Source organism: Glandiceps talaboti, chromosome 14, assembly GCF_964340395.1.
Source record: "Glandiceps talaboti chromosome 14, keGlaTala1.1, whole genome shotgun sequence".
Classification (NCBI taxonomy): Eukaryota; Metazoa; Hemichordata; class Enteropneusta; family Spengelidae; genus Glandiceps; species Glandiceps talaboti.
In genome coordinates this window covers 5,076,946-5,093,773 of record NC_135562.1, presented here as the reverse complement: position 1 = coordinate 5,093,773, position 16,828 = coordinate 5,076,946, and the positions used below count along the sequence as shown (strand labels likewise).

Sequence of the window (16,828 nt, the reverse complement as noted above, 5' to 3'; positions counted from 1 at the left end):
AGTTAAATGGTACTGTATGTCAGCATAATCACTTGCCTATAAGATACGCAGTGTCCAGTGTGCCCTTTAATGATTTTGTTGTTGTGAGTCAAAATGAGAAAAACTGGCATTTCTTGTGAGTTACCACATGGTAAGAGATAGGGTAACACCAAATTTTGGTGTGTCACTAGAAAGTGTGTGTCACCCTCATTGAAAGGTGTTGTTCGGTGTGTTTTGGTGCCCAGTCATGGCATATCAACTTTCAAAACTTAAACAGACAGACAGATGGGTAGGTATGTAACAATAACTTTGATTAGAAATTCCATTAACAGAGGAGAGCCATCAGGTAAAACTTCCACAGATTTCCAGAATTCCATATCTTACATCGGAATTTTGGTAGGGAACACTGATAAAATACTTGGGAACTGTGGGTAGATTTTACTTCCTTACAGCCGTCAACAAAATCACTGGTTAATTTCTCTATATTCTAAATATTTTGTCATGTATCTCACATCACTGGACTTCTCATGACACAAAGTTAACTCATGAAATTGACAATTGGACATTTTGTATAATTTCATTTCCAGATGTTTGATGGAATAATTTTTCCAGGACTTTCAATGGCTTCCAGAAATGCATAAACCTTCTAATTCTGTATTACAGTCAACTACTGACATAGTTTCTTATAAAAACATTTTTCAGAGCATCTGAAAAGAGTTTTGGGTTGACATGAAAGTGTAGGCAGTCATATTGTAACAAGTAGAGGTCTTGCAGGCCTGCATACTGACAATTCTTTCTTTTTTTACCACTATAAATATACTATCAAGTTCATAAACAATGACAAGACACTAACGAAGTGACATCACACAATGTCACACACACTCAATAAACAAACTTCTTTCATTTGGGCCATAAACCTCCTCCCCTAAAGGACTGTTTACAACATTGAAACGTTTACATATGATGTAAAACCATGAGGAATTTTGTAGTGGTCACCACTACGATGAACACTTTATATCACATTAGCAGCATTAGCATAACTTTTAATCAACTTATCAACACCTCAGTGGTAATACAGAACTCATTATCATTAAAGGCGTGACAGTTTTCAAAATTTAGAAGTGCAAAAGTGATGTTCAGCAATCACATAGATGCCAGACCCCTTCCTCCTAAACGAATGAAGTTTGTTTATTGAGTTTTTGTAACATCATGAAATTATCCCTATAACTACTATTGTTACATAGGGTAGATTATGTTAAGTAAATAGTGGTGTCTTGGTCTTGTCAATATTAGGCCTAATAAAAAAATAGCGTGGTTCCGATTACATTCAAGTTTAGAATAGGTGGCGTAGGTAGATTTTTTATTTTACTATATTTGTTTTTCATGTGTGAGTGTCTAGTTCAGGTAGTTATGTGTTTTCCATGTGGTCTTTGTATTATTGGTTTCTTCCCATCAAATGTAAAGCTATTACAGATTGGAAGAACAGTTTTATATTGTTTTTTTAAGTTGATGTCAGTTTTCGCATCCAATATTTCTGGCTAGACTTCACAATTTTCACAATTCTATTTTTTCTCTCTTGGATATATATATATAAAAAGTTTAAGGCCGGCAGTGAAAAACTAGGTGGGGTTGGGTAAATGGAACCAAACTATTTTTTTAAGGCCTTATCACCCTGTAATCAAGCTGGTGTAAAAACTGAAAGACACCAACATGAGATTGAATGTGTCAGCAATTAAGAAAAAACTCTCGAGACTATTGTGAGTGTAATTATATCAATATCCAGTAACTATGGCAACATGTCACAATACTAGTTTTAGTTTACGTCTAGCTTAGCTTGTCAAATGTCCATCTATCATCAAATGTCCATATATGGTCAAATGTCCATCCATCTATGATCAAATGTCCATATAGGGTCAAATGTCCATATATGGTCAAATGCCCATCTATGGGCAAATGTCCATATATGGTCAAAATGTCCATATATGGTCAAATGTCCATCTATTGTTATTGTACAGCAATAACTAGTGACTAGTAAAGTTATAAACCAGGAATCTTGGTGTACCAGTGTACTTGGTAGCAAATATCTTTCCATCTGGTGTTGGATCAGAGAATGCCATTTCATCATTTGTCAGTGTACAACCATATGTAAAATTACTCCTGAAATATATTAAAGAAATGGACTGTTACTTTATTATCGCTGTGTGAGCTAGTACACAGAGTGGCGCACTGAATTCTATGTTTTCTCATGACCCGACTGATCCATAAAAGTAAAAAATACGAGTGCCTAATGATAAAAAGACCTAAAAGGGGAAGTTTTCAAACTTCTTTCAAAACTGTTGAATGAAGGTGCAGGTGTTCAATAGACGAGGGACACATATTGAAAAAAGCTTGATTACCATAATACATAGTACTGTCAATAGGACGATGTAAATTAATGTCAGCAGTTATAACTCAGTAAGTGGAATTGATTGGCTGCCCCAGTTTATCATGGTGTATACCGATTCGTTTTTTTTTAACACTTTGTGTCGATGCATTCTGTCGGGGACACCTGAGTAACAATCAATTTATCAGTTGTAGAGAATCAAACATGGTGGCAGAGAGTGATAAACATAATCTGTACATAAATCTGATATATAATGTAAACTTACTTCAAGCAGTCTATAAGCCTTGTAGCTATCTTCTTTCTCCTAGTCTGACCAGACACCCATATCCTACTAATACCACACACAGCATACACTGGTTCACTACTACAACACCATGCCCTCTTTCTGTCCTCCATACTATCAGCTTGCTCACCATCAGCTATCACTCTGTAACCCTGGAAACAGAAACCATGGTTACAGTATATCATGTATTGAAACGATGGTTACTGAAGCTAAGGAAGTAGTCTAAAAATGTATGTGTCAGATAGTGGTGATACATCCCAACCGACAGAAACCACTGTCATGTAAAATTAACATTGTAAAAGACATGTCTTTGAGCAAATTATTGCTACTGCAGCAGCAGAAATGACAATATTAACTTTAATAACTGCAGAGCAGTAACCAGGCAAATAAAAACTATGGTTACTGTAACCATGGAAATGTAAGAACATTTGTATAGGACTATTACATACCTTACTAATCTTCTCAGCTATGCAACAACCAACAACTTTCTTTTCCGTGGAAATAAACAGAAATGCCTGTCAATGATTCAAAGAAATAGTTTATTAGTACATAGATATTACACTCTTACAGATGTCTATTACCCCTAAGTGCTGTCATGCAGCAACTTTGATGTCTACTAGAGCCCAATAACACCAGGCAGTAAGTGTGGACTGATGAATATATAATACATACACATTTGTATTTAAACTAGTGAGTTAGGGGTTACTTTAGAGTTGGGGTTAGGAAAGAAATGGGTTAGATTCCCTAGCATAACCATAAGTTGTATCTTCTGCAAAGAGTACACTTCATTATTTGTTGCAAACAGTATTACCCATCCATTGGTTATGTTAAGTTACCTTGCATAAAATAGATACATGAATGATGACAAGAATAACTTCATACCTTGCTGTTCTGTTTACATGCTATACCTCCCTCTAGAAATCCCAACTCACTATCAACAAGTTCTCTCACATCTTCAACCTTCAAAAAGAAAACATTCACAACATGGTCCAAAGTTAAGAAAAGTGACAAGTAAAAGTGAAATATTATGTTTTTATATTATCAGTTTTTGAACTTTCTTTTCGTGTTGAGGTAAATTCCTGACTGTATTTCAGATGTTCCTAATTAACATATAATTTGCATATGCCAAAGGCAATTTGCACATATCATAGGTAATTTGAGGAGCAATTCTTTATACAACAAAGAAGTTTTTTCCAAACAAAATCAAAATTTTTCCATGAAAACATTGTATTGGACAAAGTCTTTCACTTGTATTTAAAGATTGAACAAACAGATGCATGGAATCAATTTTTGGTTCAAGGATTGCAAGAATCTCAAACAAGGTGGATTTTAGATTTTAAGTTCAAAACAATTTGCATACTGACATGAAAATAACAAGAAAGGAGGGGGGGGGGGAGGAGGTTGGCAAATGGAAGAGAAAGCCACTCCAGGAAATACACTACAGTATTTATCTAAAGATAATCAGCACTTGGAAGTCATGAATATTCAGTGTGCATCTAATACATATGTATGTCTGCTAAGTCCCATGATGCAACGGTGAAACAGGCTGAGAACAAAAGAGGTGAAACAGAGTTTCAAGTTGATGTTTCTTGGCAATCACGTGATGTGATATCATGAATTGACCTTCCAGAACCCAAAGTTTACGAAAATACCTGTGTTTCCTGGAGCAGTGTTTGTTCTCCTGTAACACTTACCTTTTTCTGGGCATATTTTGGATCATCAGGTGAAATCATAATGATTCGCCCATCATGAAATTCATGGACTACATGTTCCTTCTTCCAACCCTAGGACAAAAAATATGTATAGTCTTACAAAGACATAATAGTACACACTATCATGTGATTGGAATGAATCACACTACTTGTTGAAATGTCATGGATGTACATCATAGATGTTACAAGAAGCTGTCAATAAAATTTGTGCAAAAGAAATCATTCCTTTTTCCAAGTACTTTTGTTGAGGGTAAAGCCTACATACATTCAATAACTTATATCAACATGTCACAACAACAGTTTTAGTTTGTGTCTATCTTGTTAGCTGAAAGTTCGGTTTCCACTGTTGTAAAATTGTCTTGTATTGTTATACTTACAGGAAACTTAACACACTCCAGGAACTTTGTATGAAACTTGATATGATCCGATTCATCTTCTGGTTCTGCCATACTGTACACCATACCACAGGTTGGACACATAGTGGCACCAAATCTCTTCTGACCAAGATCCTATTACACAGAAAATACAACAAAATTTAAAACACCAAATAAAATCTGAATGGAAGGACCCAGAAAATGTTACCATTACTATGTAGTTTTCAATCACATTCTCCAAATGGTTGTGGGGGGGGGGGGGGGGGGGGGGAGAATAATATGGGGGTCACGTTCTCTGTTCTCCTTGGTGGTCTGGAGCAATGTTCTAAAGGTAAAGTCCAGATTAGGGTTCTACATATACCTTAAGTGCGACAAACAGTTGTCTGAAAGACTTAACAAAATATTGGTCTAGAACAAAAGAATAATCCTATGTTATCCTTATGGTTCACTGATATGATAACACTAATGAAAAAACCTGAGATTGAAACTTTGGACTTTAAGTGGGCCCACGCCATGTTCTCCTTTACCAATAAGGTAAAGTCAACTTGAGCTTCAAAGGCCCATTTGCTAGGGTTCTAAAGTCATCAGACTGTTGTTCCACCCTCAAAATATTAAATGGGGTTGACCGAACATGTGTGCATACCTTGCTGACTATATGGTATAAATTCACTGATAACATTTAGTATTGTTTTGGTTCAGTCAAGATTGATAAACTCATTTCTTACCAATATCATTTGTTCTTTGCCATCTTTATCTCTAGACTTCTTCAGTATTGGAGACCTCCTGAGTTTAGGGGAATGGGAAAACCTGGAAGAGCCACTAGACCTTGGAGAATTAGAAACTGTTCCAGTTTTCCTAAACAGAAGATTGAAAACGACAGTTTGAGTAAAAGAAATTGAACATAGTGTACACAACATTAGCATTATAGCAAACAATTTTCATGAAAAACAAGTAGTTTAATTAAAAACTTGAGATTCTAGGTTTCTGGAAGTGAACTTGAAAAACATTCTCATTTGCTACTGATACAAAATCAGAGTAAACATTGGAAGTACTAAAAACAGTACACTGCAAGTTTATGGAACTCTATCAATAAAATGCTACATGTGTCATCCTATGAATTGGTACATTTCTCTGTGTGATGCCACTTTATAAAAAAAAAAACAGAGGCACCTTCCTACTGAGACTACAATTACCCAGCCATTCAACATTGTATCAACATGTTGTACATGTAGACAATAGTTTTTAGTTTGTGTCTATCGTAGTAAACCAGCATAATAACTACTACATGTATTAATAAATATAACTTACTTTGATTTAGGTTCAATGGACGGTGAAGTAGACTGGGAGGTGAATATTGGGAACATCTTCACGCCTGAAAAACGACAAACAGATACATGTAAGTTTAACACACATTCACAAAGTACAGTTGTACCAATGTCATTCATCACTACAAGTTTAACTACATAGATAAGGAATAACACAACCAGAAACTTAGCAAGGATCAGTGTGCATTCTATGCCATGTTGATGTGTCATCCTACATAGCTATTTCTATTGACACAATAAAACTTGGTGTTTCCCTAGCATTTTGGTGAACCATGACAAGACCCATTTTTCATTACAAAGCCAACATTTTATCTTTTGTGACTGAGAAGACACACTGGATCAGATCCTAAGCTGTCACACTCAAAAGAAGACTTTCAATTTTACAGCATCCAATTCTCTTTCCTGGGTTGCTATAAAAGTAAAATGGATGAGCTAGATTCACCTTCATACTTTATACATACATGTACACTGTAGCATTAGTTATGAAAAATTACAACCATCCCTTTGAATTATTGTTTCATACCTTTTCTCTGTGTATCCTTATCTGACGTAGGTGTACCTGGTGGTGCTATTTCAATATTATCCGATTTCATTTTCTTTGGAGATTTTCCAGGTGTTCCACTTAAGGTTCTCTTCTTTGGATTACCATTGGTTGACAAGCTGTCACATGGCTTCTTCTGTGGACTCCTATTGGTTGTTGGTGACTCTAAACTTGTCTTAGGAGATTTTGTAGGTTTCATGTATGTTTTTATTTTGTTTGGTGTATCGTTTCCATTTTCTGTGATAACCATCTTGATCTCGTTCATGACTTCAATTTGTGGCTCATCAGTAAACGTAAAAGTTTTCTTAACTGGCATTTCGCTTGCCTTTTTGTTATTTTTTGGTGTCCAGCGGGTTGGTGTTAGTGAGGGAGATCTCTGATTTACTGTATTCGATTTTTTCTTCTTTCCTGAAAGTGGTGGAAGACTCTTTTTATTTTTATTCAGTGTCTGCATATATAATTTGATTCCCTTGGATGCAGATTTCTTTACAGACGTCTCTTTCCCAAAATATATACCACTGTCAAAGTTTGGTGAACCATGACTCTGATTGGTTGGTTGTTTCCTTGGTGACGACCTGCGAGGGCTCTTTCTTGGTGATCTCCTCAGTATTGTCTCTTCACTACAACCATTACTTTTGTTGAATAATTTCTTCTTGGGAGTTTCATTCAGCTGCGAAGCCTTTCTTGGACTTTTTCTTGGAGAAACTCTTGGCACTTCTGCAGGACTTTTTCGCGGAGAAACAGCAGTCTTCCTTGGAGATACAGGATGCTTTCTTGGAGAAACTCTACTTGTCATAGTTTCCCCATTCATTTTCTTGTTATTACGTATCACCATTTTTTTACTGTTACTTGCCTTGTTATTTAGACTTCCAGATTTGATTATTTTTGACTTTGGAGTTTTATTTTGATTTGGTGTCTTCTTTGGTGATTTCTTCTCCTCTTTCTCGTCTTCAGAACTAATACTCTTTCGACGTACTTCTTCCATCTCGCGAGCTTCTCGTCTTTCCAGTGGACTAAGATACCTGCTGCGTTTACCGCCATAAAATGATTTCGGTGTGATTTCAGGACAATCTTCTACATCAGAATCAAATGGTTTTATTAGAGATCCCTTCTTCCCTGTTAACTCTACACTTGAGCCCGGAGACTTCCCAAGTTTTGGGGTTCTCCTTCTCCTTGGACTTCGGCTAGCTCTTTCAGAATCATCATTCTCCAGCTGATTCAGCCAATCTTTTTGTTTCCTTGTTTGTCTTCTTGTTGGTGTTGTGGAGACATCTTCTATAGACTCTGCTAACTTTCTTCTCTTTCTGGTTGATTCCATCATAGTAGCAGAGCCAATCATGTTTGCTGAAGTTCAAAAAATAAATAAAACGCTGAGTCAGTACAAAACATTCCTACAATATATATGTATGGGGGGGGGGGGGGTTAGTCCAGATCCTTGGCTGTTCTGGTGAGCGACACTGTCAAGCCAGATAACATGTCTTAAGGGGTGATAGAGGATAGCTTTCAACCTGTGTAGAGAATCACCAGCTGGAAAACATTACCACAAGTGTGTGTGTGTGTGTGTGTGTGTGTGTGTGTGTGTGTGTGTGTGTGTGTGTGTGTGTTGGTGGTGATAGTGGAGTTCCAACCTATTCATAGTGTCACCAGCTGGAGACAATGAAAGGCTTAAAATATCTACCCAAAGATCAGAGGAAACAGGAAATGTCATTTAATTACATATTAAAGTGTACAATGTAGTTGACTTCTTTTAAAACTATGGTTCTAGTATTGCATATCGATATTGTTAACTAGCCCTTTGATGAAAGAGGAAATCTTATCATGTACGTAATTTCTATATTCAACCATAATTTTGGTGGGGAAGCTTAGTCAATAACCTGGGGAGGCTGGGGAGGCCTGGCTAGGTTTTACTTCTTACCAACCACTATAAAAACATTGTTATCAGTTTGACTAGTTGGCTGTTCATTCAATTCTGTAATACAAGAAAACCACTACTAATACATGTATGTTTGCAATGGTGAAGAGCTATGATCAGACACTCCTATATCCTACTTTCCAAAGAAAATTAAAATATGAAATATAAGTATCAACTTCAGGCAGGTTAGCCCGAAGACTTGGTTATCTGGCAAAACATACTGCTCTGGCAAATGACAGCCACATTAAAGAAAAATCATGTATAGGTACATCTTGTGTAATCAGATTCTATTTACCATATCGTGTGATCTATTAATTAATATATCAAAAAATTTATCAGAGAAGTGAAAAAAAATGCAAAGCCTCCAGACATCAATATAGCCATACACACTTGTGTAATTACATGTAATATGCGACTTGCTTAGTATAATCATGGAGGTAGGAAGTCTTTCCCATCTCCATGCTATCATCACAGAATAGAGGGGAAATTTCCCCTCCCCTGTTTATGCTATAATTTGCTGAGATTGGTGCGTCTTACGCCCCCCCCCCACACACACACAGAAAAAAAGGGGGCGGGGGAAAGAAGCAAAAGAAGGAGCATGCAAAAACGGGAAAAATAACAAGTCAAAATTCATAATTGACTCAATCTCGATCAGATCCCACTACAAACGTTTGAAAAATATAGTCAAGTTGGCCACATAGTTGGTGTCATACTACCGCTAAACTAAATTCCAAGTTGTCAGCAGTCGGTTACATATGGCAATCATTACGAAGAGAGATCGTGCGACCTATTCCTCGTAACGAAGCATTTGCCATAGGTCTACTAACGACACGTACTCGGCTCAGATTTCTGTCTACAACTAGTACAAGCCGTGGTTGATACCCACAAGGATTGCCAGCGCCCATACTTGAACGTCAAATCGGAGACGATGCATATTTTGCAGCAACATTTACAAACCGTCATTTGCCCTCACATAATATCAAGTAAACAACACAAAAAGCTAAACACTGCTCCGTAACTTCTGAAGATGATATCTGATCATGATGAGTTCTGTGATTACGCGGTGAACACGTACGACCAGAACGGAGGAGTTTGATCGTGTTTGTCTTTTGAAAAATGCATAGTCATGGATTATAGTGAATCAAAACAATAGAGTAAACTTACAATAAGTTGCTGTTTAGTAGAAATTATTCCCTTCAAAGGTGAGATCACGGGAAAAGACAAAGACAGCGGAGCTAATACCTCTCGCACTCTGTAGCCATTTCGAAAACAAACCTTTGGCGGGAAATTACTTTCAAGATGTCAGCGTAGATGGCGCGAATGGAGAGGTCAACCAAAGTTTCAACCGAGTTTGAACAACAATGCTGTAAATGTGAATTTTTCGTTCTCGGGGGTACAGCTCAAATTTAGGAAGCTAAAGTGAGGGGATTGTAGTATTTCTTAAACTCAACACTCCAGATAAATTAAATTTTATAGCAGACTATCAGTAATAGGAGATAATTAACAAACAAACAGAATAACCCAAAATGGCTTCCTGCGATGAGTCCGAGGGACTCACATGGAATGCCGAGCTTGAAGTTAGTTTATTTCATGCAATGAAAGGACACAAGCCTGTTGGTGGGTATAAATACTTCATAAACTTTAACTGCATTCTGCTTTTTTATTTATTTAGACAGGCAAAAACTGTTGTGAGACAATGATAGTGTACACACCGCTGGGCTAAAGGCCAAGCCTCAGCAGTGAGGGCGCATTCACATGATCTCGGTGACCGGTGACATGCAGTCGTCCACTGAGATAAGCCTGTGATTACCATTCACAATGAGCATGCTCTTTTTACTATAAACGTGTGCAACCAGAATGTGGGAATAGTTTTATTTTTTAGAATTTCAATCCGTAATCGCTAATATTCGTTCCCCAATTTAGTTCCAGTGTTTAACTTTAACACTAGTCAGTAGACTACAGTTCACATGATGTAGTATATTTGTGTGATTGCGATTCACTTCGTCCCATTTTCAACTCGTCCCATTTCATCTCGCCCCAATTTCAACTCGCCCCATTTTCAACTCGCCCCATTTTTAAGTCGTCCCATTTTCAACTCGCCCCAACAACACTAGGAAACGTTTATAAATCTAAACGATACATGGACTCGAAGTACGGGGACCGAAACATTTACATGATTTTACCTACGTAGCCAGTCGAAGCGTAGCAAATGTAACATTTCGTAGCAGAAAGTCACGGGTGTGGGTTTTGGCTAGGTGTTTGGTAGATCTCGAACTTATACTAGCACAACAACATTAAATTTCCTCAGTCATGGAATATCACTTTTCACATTAGGACTTAATGTTTACAACCCAAATAAGAAATAATAATGATAATAACCAGGGAGAATATTAGTGACTGACACGCTTACGACTTCCGCGCGTACGGGTTTTGGAGACGTGTCTCCTCTCCCTAGTTAACGCAACTAAGTATTGTAGTATGTATGTGTTTACAGCGCAAGTGGTACTTCATTAGTGGAATATGAGATACCACAGACCCTCCAAACTGAGTACTACTAGCTTCGATTTCATATATGCACAGGTAAATTATATTGCAAAGAGTTGGGGCGAGTTGAAAATGGGGCGAGTTGAAATTGGGGCGAGTTGAAAATTGGACGAGTTGAGTGGGACGAGTTGAAATGGGACGAGTTGAAATTGGGACGAGTTGATCCGTCACCTATTTGTGTTATGTTGTTTTTATTGTCGTGGAGGGGGGGGGGGAGGGTATGATCATGGATGTTAACATTGTACTGATATATGTATCACCAAGAAATAATACCAATTTTATTGTTAGACTGCAAGATATGTCGTGTGGTTCAACGAGATTTTCTTGCAACCAAGTACATGGAAAACTATTACTAACCAGTATTTTTGGAGTCCAGTGTGTTAGTAGTAGTACAGCTGTCAATGTCATTGTTAGTTAAACATGACAGTGACCTTCACCTTAACACTGCATATTAGGCTCCAAAACCAGTTGTAGCTGATAGCATGGCACGAATGTCATATCTCACAGACTTCTAGTACAATGACACATGGATTATCACAGGCACTCTTATAAAAAAAAAAGAATATATTTTTTCTAACAGAACTTTTTCTCCAGTTGTTAACATAAATCTAACCATTAGTCATGAAGAATTGTCTGGTAATTTTGGGTATTTTGAATGTTTAGATGGAGAAAAGAGTTTTATTTTCAAGTTTCTAATTATTCTTTTGCAGAAACAGATGATAATTCATACAAACTATTGATAACAGAACAAATGTTGGCAAAGTGACATGCAAGTTGTATATGGTTTTGAGAATGTGAACAGTATTATTCGCTTCTACTATTCTGCTCAAATGCATGGAACTTTTTTTTTCAAATGTCAAAAACTATGATGAATAAAGAGATTTGATAATGATAATAAACTTTATTCGTCTAAATAAATTCAGAAATTTGTTGAATTGTCACCACAAGAGCAGCACCCTTGTGCCCTAGTGTTGGAGAAGCAGGATGAAACTGGAGTACCGGGGGAAAACCTGCGTTGTTCGGCAGGGTCAAACTGAAAATGAAAGGGACAAGTGAAAACTGAAAACAGAGAAAACTTTTAATTTTAAGTAATTGAAGATTTTAATGCTGTTTTACCCAACTTTTAGTTGTTTCAGTGTGTACAAACAAATACCCCCCCCCCCCCCAACCTGGTAGGAAGAGGAGTACTTAACAACTGAAATTAATGTTCTTTTCTTTCTCTTTTTTTTTTCAAATGTATAAAACTATATCCTTTCTTCATTTTGTCATTGCAGGAGTTAACAAAAATTTCCATATGATGTGTATTCATGAAAAGTTTATTCTTTCTACGGGTAGAAAATGTACATCACAACAGTTATGGGATCATTTAGGTACCATGTATGATTTACTAGCATTGGTAAGTCAGGTAATATTGTCTTTTTATCATATATCTACATATATATCACATCATATTCATGTAGCCTTCAGTGATTGGTTTAGATCATATCACATGGTATGAAATATTGACGCATAGTGACCTCAATTTGCATATAGCAGCACTAGTCACATTCTTATTTCCCTAGGATAATATCTGTGTAGCATGGAAGTCTTCCCAGGGATTTGCTTACTATGGAAAGAATATGTGACTGGGAATGTGATGTGTGATAGAACACTGCCTTATTTGGGAAGCACTGGTCTGATCGAACAATACACAATGTGATTATGAATTTTTAAAAATGGCAGTTTATTCTTTACTGGCCCAATATAAATAACCACAAATGAGATGTCTTAATTGTTTAGACCAGCTGCTAACACTCAAACAAACAGGGTGAAATGATAATGAACACCCAATGTAGTTGGAAGACATTATGATGTAAAAGATAGTACACACAACAGATGGTGCTTTCTCAATCAAATCAAATCAAATCAATGTTAATTCCTTCCTTCTTCCTTCTTGCAGCATGAGTCTGAGATTCTACCATTTCCAAACAAAGAAATTGAGTTCACACTGCCAGAAGATGACTTCAGAGATTTGTTAGCTTCTAGAGGAAAAGAGTTTGATAAATCTGGTAAAACAAAAGACTCCTCAGCATCTGCCAATGATGACAGTAAGTTTTTCTCATGTCTTGATGTGTTATAGTATTCAATACTATTATGTTGGTTGGTTGGTTGGTTGTATATATTCTCACCTGATGTTATATTATTCCACTAGTCTTGGAGACATTGATAACATCATTATTGCATGATCAAGGGCTCTAATAGGTTGAAAACTGTTTCACATCTGCTGCTGTTCCAAAGTGACTATTTTATAGATTACTGTATTATCTCTGGAATTTTTTCACAAGAAGGCTGTTATTGGAAACGGAAACACATGAACAGGACATGTTATCCAAGCCAATAAGTTTATCAGTTATCACTCTTTTACATGTAACAAACTGTTTGAAAGCTAATCTTTGAAATGTGTAAATTCCAATTGATAATTTTGATCATTTCCAGCCCCATTGAAAGCTGCCATCAAGGTGCCTGGAATTAGTGGAGGAAGTAGCGTAACCAACACACCAGACAATTCACCAAAGAGGAAACGAACACGACAGACTGCTACATCTAGTCCAGGGGGTGACACACCCACTACAGGATCTGCGAAGAGGAGGAGAGTTCTTTGATGACAACAACAACCCCCTTCTGAGACTGTCACAAAAGAGTTGTGATTTCACTTCACAGAATTTCTTACAGAAGGGTACATCTCACAGACAATACATTGTAGGTCTTATAGGAACTTAGCCATCAATAAGACTTTTTCAAAATCACCAAACAATGGGAAAAGGTTTCCCTAGCACTAAACTATCAAAAAGTTGTATTTCACTTCATAGAACACGTAACATAAGAGTACATCTCAAAGAGTGATTTCAATACATTGCAGATTGTGTAGAAACTTAGCCAGTGATCTATTTTTTTTTCAAAGTCTCAAAACAAAGAGGTACTGAGATAGCCTTCTGTTTTGACTTAACTAACAAAAAGTTGTATTTCACTTGACAGAATATCTAATGGAAGGGTGCATCTCAAATACTAATTGCAATTAATGTAGATCTTGTAAAAGAAACTTCACCTTCCAAAAATTGATTTCAAAGTCTCCAAAGGAAAACAAAGTTTGAATTTGTCTTGCACTGTTTTCATTAAAATGAAGTATTTCAAGACTTTGTCAAAAGATCTGCAAAGTTCTCCAGAGATGTAAATGATAGGTTAATTTGTCTTACAGTAATTTTTGTTGTAGCCTGTACATGCGGCTCTGCTTAGTATGCTCATTCAATGTATCTGTTTTGTCTACTTTAATTTACAACTACTGACATCAGACTGTGGACAAACAGAACCTGTTACAAACAGGGAAAGTAAACAACTGAATTGGATTATAACTGTGCTCAGCATGTTGGAACAGCAGAGACTTGTATTACACATCATGGTTTGATAAGAACAGTTTTATCATCTCTTTATATGTACATGAATTGTTAGGGGGACTAGAAATTTGTTTTTGACCTGAACTATTGTGTGAAGTGGCCATAAAACTTTTCTTATCAAATGATGGAATGGAATCCCAGCATGCTGTGCCAAGTGTTATTTTCACTTGTTTACTTTCCCTGTTTGCAACATGTTCTGTTCGTCCATGGTCTGGTCTCGGCAGTTGTAATACTGCCATTTACTGAATGCAAGTCCAATAAAAATTGTAGTTTGTTTTAATATCTTGTTTCAAAAGATAAAAACAGACATTTATTATAGTCATTGCTATAGAGGCTAGTTTATGAATGATGCACAAAAATCTAATTCAGAATTTACAATGAAATTCACATGACAGCGTGAAGGACACAACTGTGATTTTCAAGATAAACTCAATTGATTAGACCCCTGTATATAAACAATTACAATGTTTGGAAAGTTCAATTCAAACCATCAATGCAAAGTATAGTATTTATAGAGTGTAATTGTTTATATACAGGGGTCTTGTAAATTAAGTTTATCTTGAAAATCACAGTTGTGTTTATTGCTTTCACACTGCTCATTTGAATTTCATTGTAATATGTACTTTTAAAACAGCATGAGGTAGACTTAAATAATTTGTCAAAACTTTGATTAAATACCCCCAAAATACAATACAATAGTCAATAATACTATGATATTATTTTGTGCTAGCAAATATTTAATTTGATGTACAAAAAATGTATGTCACCTTTGTCACAATTCTTTTTTTTTACATATTTCAATATCAATAATTAATATCCACTGTACAAGTCTGCTTTCTTTTAATTATGAAATAGATATTTCCTTTTGAAGAATAAACTTTTTATTTTCTACAAATATTGTTTCACATTGTTTTTTCAAGTAGAGAAACATACTGGTAGTAGTTTTATTAATGAACATTCCAAAACAAGTCTTCTCTGTTCCATTAAGACATAGCCCCCCACCTGCCAACAATAATGGGCTGATGACAAGTGTCTAAATACGATCCTCCTATACTTTGTACAAAGGTAAATTTATTTTACACAAGTATGGGTGTACACACTTGAAGTACATGTATATCTATACATAGCAGACTTCAAATGTATGTAATAAATTTGTAATTAACCTTGAATATGAAGATCAAGGTCATGGGTTAGTGTCTTCTCAGAAAGGTTACCTCTGATAATACTGGTATAGACAATGAATGGTGACTGCGAGAACAAAGCTTCTAAGATTATTGACCAAATTTACATTTGACCTTATAGATGTAGTGAACTTGGGCGATCACAGAAACAAGTGTAATTTAACCCCTTTCATATATAGTTGGCTAAATACGACAATATTATCGATATGTTATTCTATTCTGCAGTGATAGAAACATTCTGATACATAACAAGTGCCTGTGGGACTGGAGCTGGAGGATCTTCGAAAAAAATTGTTGCCGGCCAAAAGTAGGAAACAATATTTTTGCAAGGCTGCCCTCAGCGAGAGGCTTTAGTTTATATTTTTTTCGTACAGATTTTGCCATTATTGTGTGTTTCATGTTTGTCTTAGGACTGACTAGTCACTTGTCGAAATGCCTTTTATATGTTTGACATTTTGACTGTTTGACAGTCTGAAACCAAAATTTGTTGTGTGTAGCACATTGTAAACAATATGTGTCATATCAATATTGTAAAAAATAAACTTAAGTATGAAAAAATAATATTATATAATATAAATCTTATACATGTCACGCGGGGTCTGTAACTGAGTGGCTATTTATATTGTACAGAAGACTGTTGATAATGATAATATATTTCTCTGTTGTTAACTTCTTGTAAACAAAACTATACAAACAGCTAAGGCATCCTATGATATCAACAACACTTTCTTTTTCTTGACGCTGAAAATTGTTTTTCCCAGATGTGTTCCCGTTTGCACAATGGATTACAAACAATGCACCCATGTGTCCTTCTTTGGAAGAACATTTCTTCTTCAATGTCATTCCGTAACCTCAGTTACATTGTACTCTCCCTACTTTCCATGAAGTGTAAAGTGACGTACATACATACGTCATCGTTTCTTTCGCGACCGGTAACACCCCTTATTTCCGTATAGTTCCGGTTGGCCGTAGTACCATAGCTGTCAATAATATACCTACACCTGCAACGATTTTCTATATTTTCTAAGGTTCATATACCATTTCTTAATATCTGAATGTATTGTATGCTATCTAAGAAAAAAACTTGTAACTTTTTGTATAGTTTGAAGGTCTTGATAAGCGTCTACAACATCTGAAAGAATTTTTTTGGGCGGATTGATTTT

General features: G+C 36.1%; 2 protein-coding genes across 2 annotated transcripts; one reads left to right on the top strand and one right to left on the bottom strand.

The window, feature by feature from the left end:
• Positions 1 to 1,768: 1,768 nt before the first annotated feature.
• On the bottom strand, positions 1,769 to 7,936 carry LOC144445857 (uncharacterized). Its single transcript, XM_078135499.1, has 9 exons — positions 6,580 to 7,936; positions 6,040 to 6,103; positions 5,457 to 5,586; positions 4,735 to 4,866; positions 4,340 to 4,429; positions 3,528 to 3,605; positions 3,095 to 3,160; positions 2,628 to 2,797; positions 1,769 to 2,136 (listed from the first exon to the last, which is right to left on the bottom strand). Exons 1-9 carry the CDS (start codon positions 7,934 to 7,936, stop codon positions 2,001 to 2,003), a joined length of 2,223 nt encoding a protein of 740 aa, XP_077991625.1. The 3' UTR covers positions 1,769 to 2,000.
• A 2,099-nt stretch (positions 7,937 to 10,035) lies between these two features.
• On the top strand, positions 10,036 to 15,259 carry LOC144445746 (MRG/MORF4L-binding protein-like). Its single transcript, XM_078135389.1, has 4 exons — positions 10,036 to 10,126; positions 12,328 to 12,449; positions 12,993 to 13,140; positions 13,529 to 15,259. The coding sequence occupies exons 1-4, from the start codon at positions 10,036 to 10,038 to the stop codon at positions 13,693 to 13,695; spliced, it is 528 nt and encodes a 175-aa protein (XP_077991515.1). The 3' UTR covers positions 13,696 to 15,259.
• Positions 15,260 to 16,828: the final 1,569 nt, after the last annotated feature.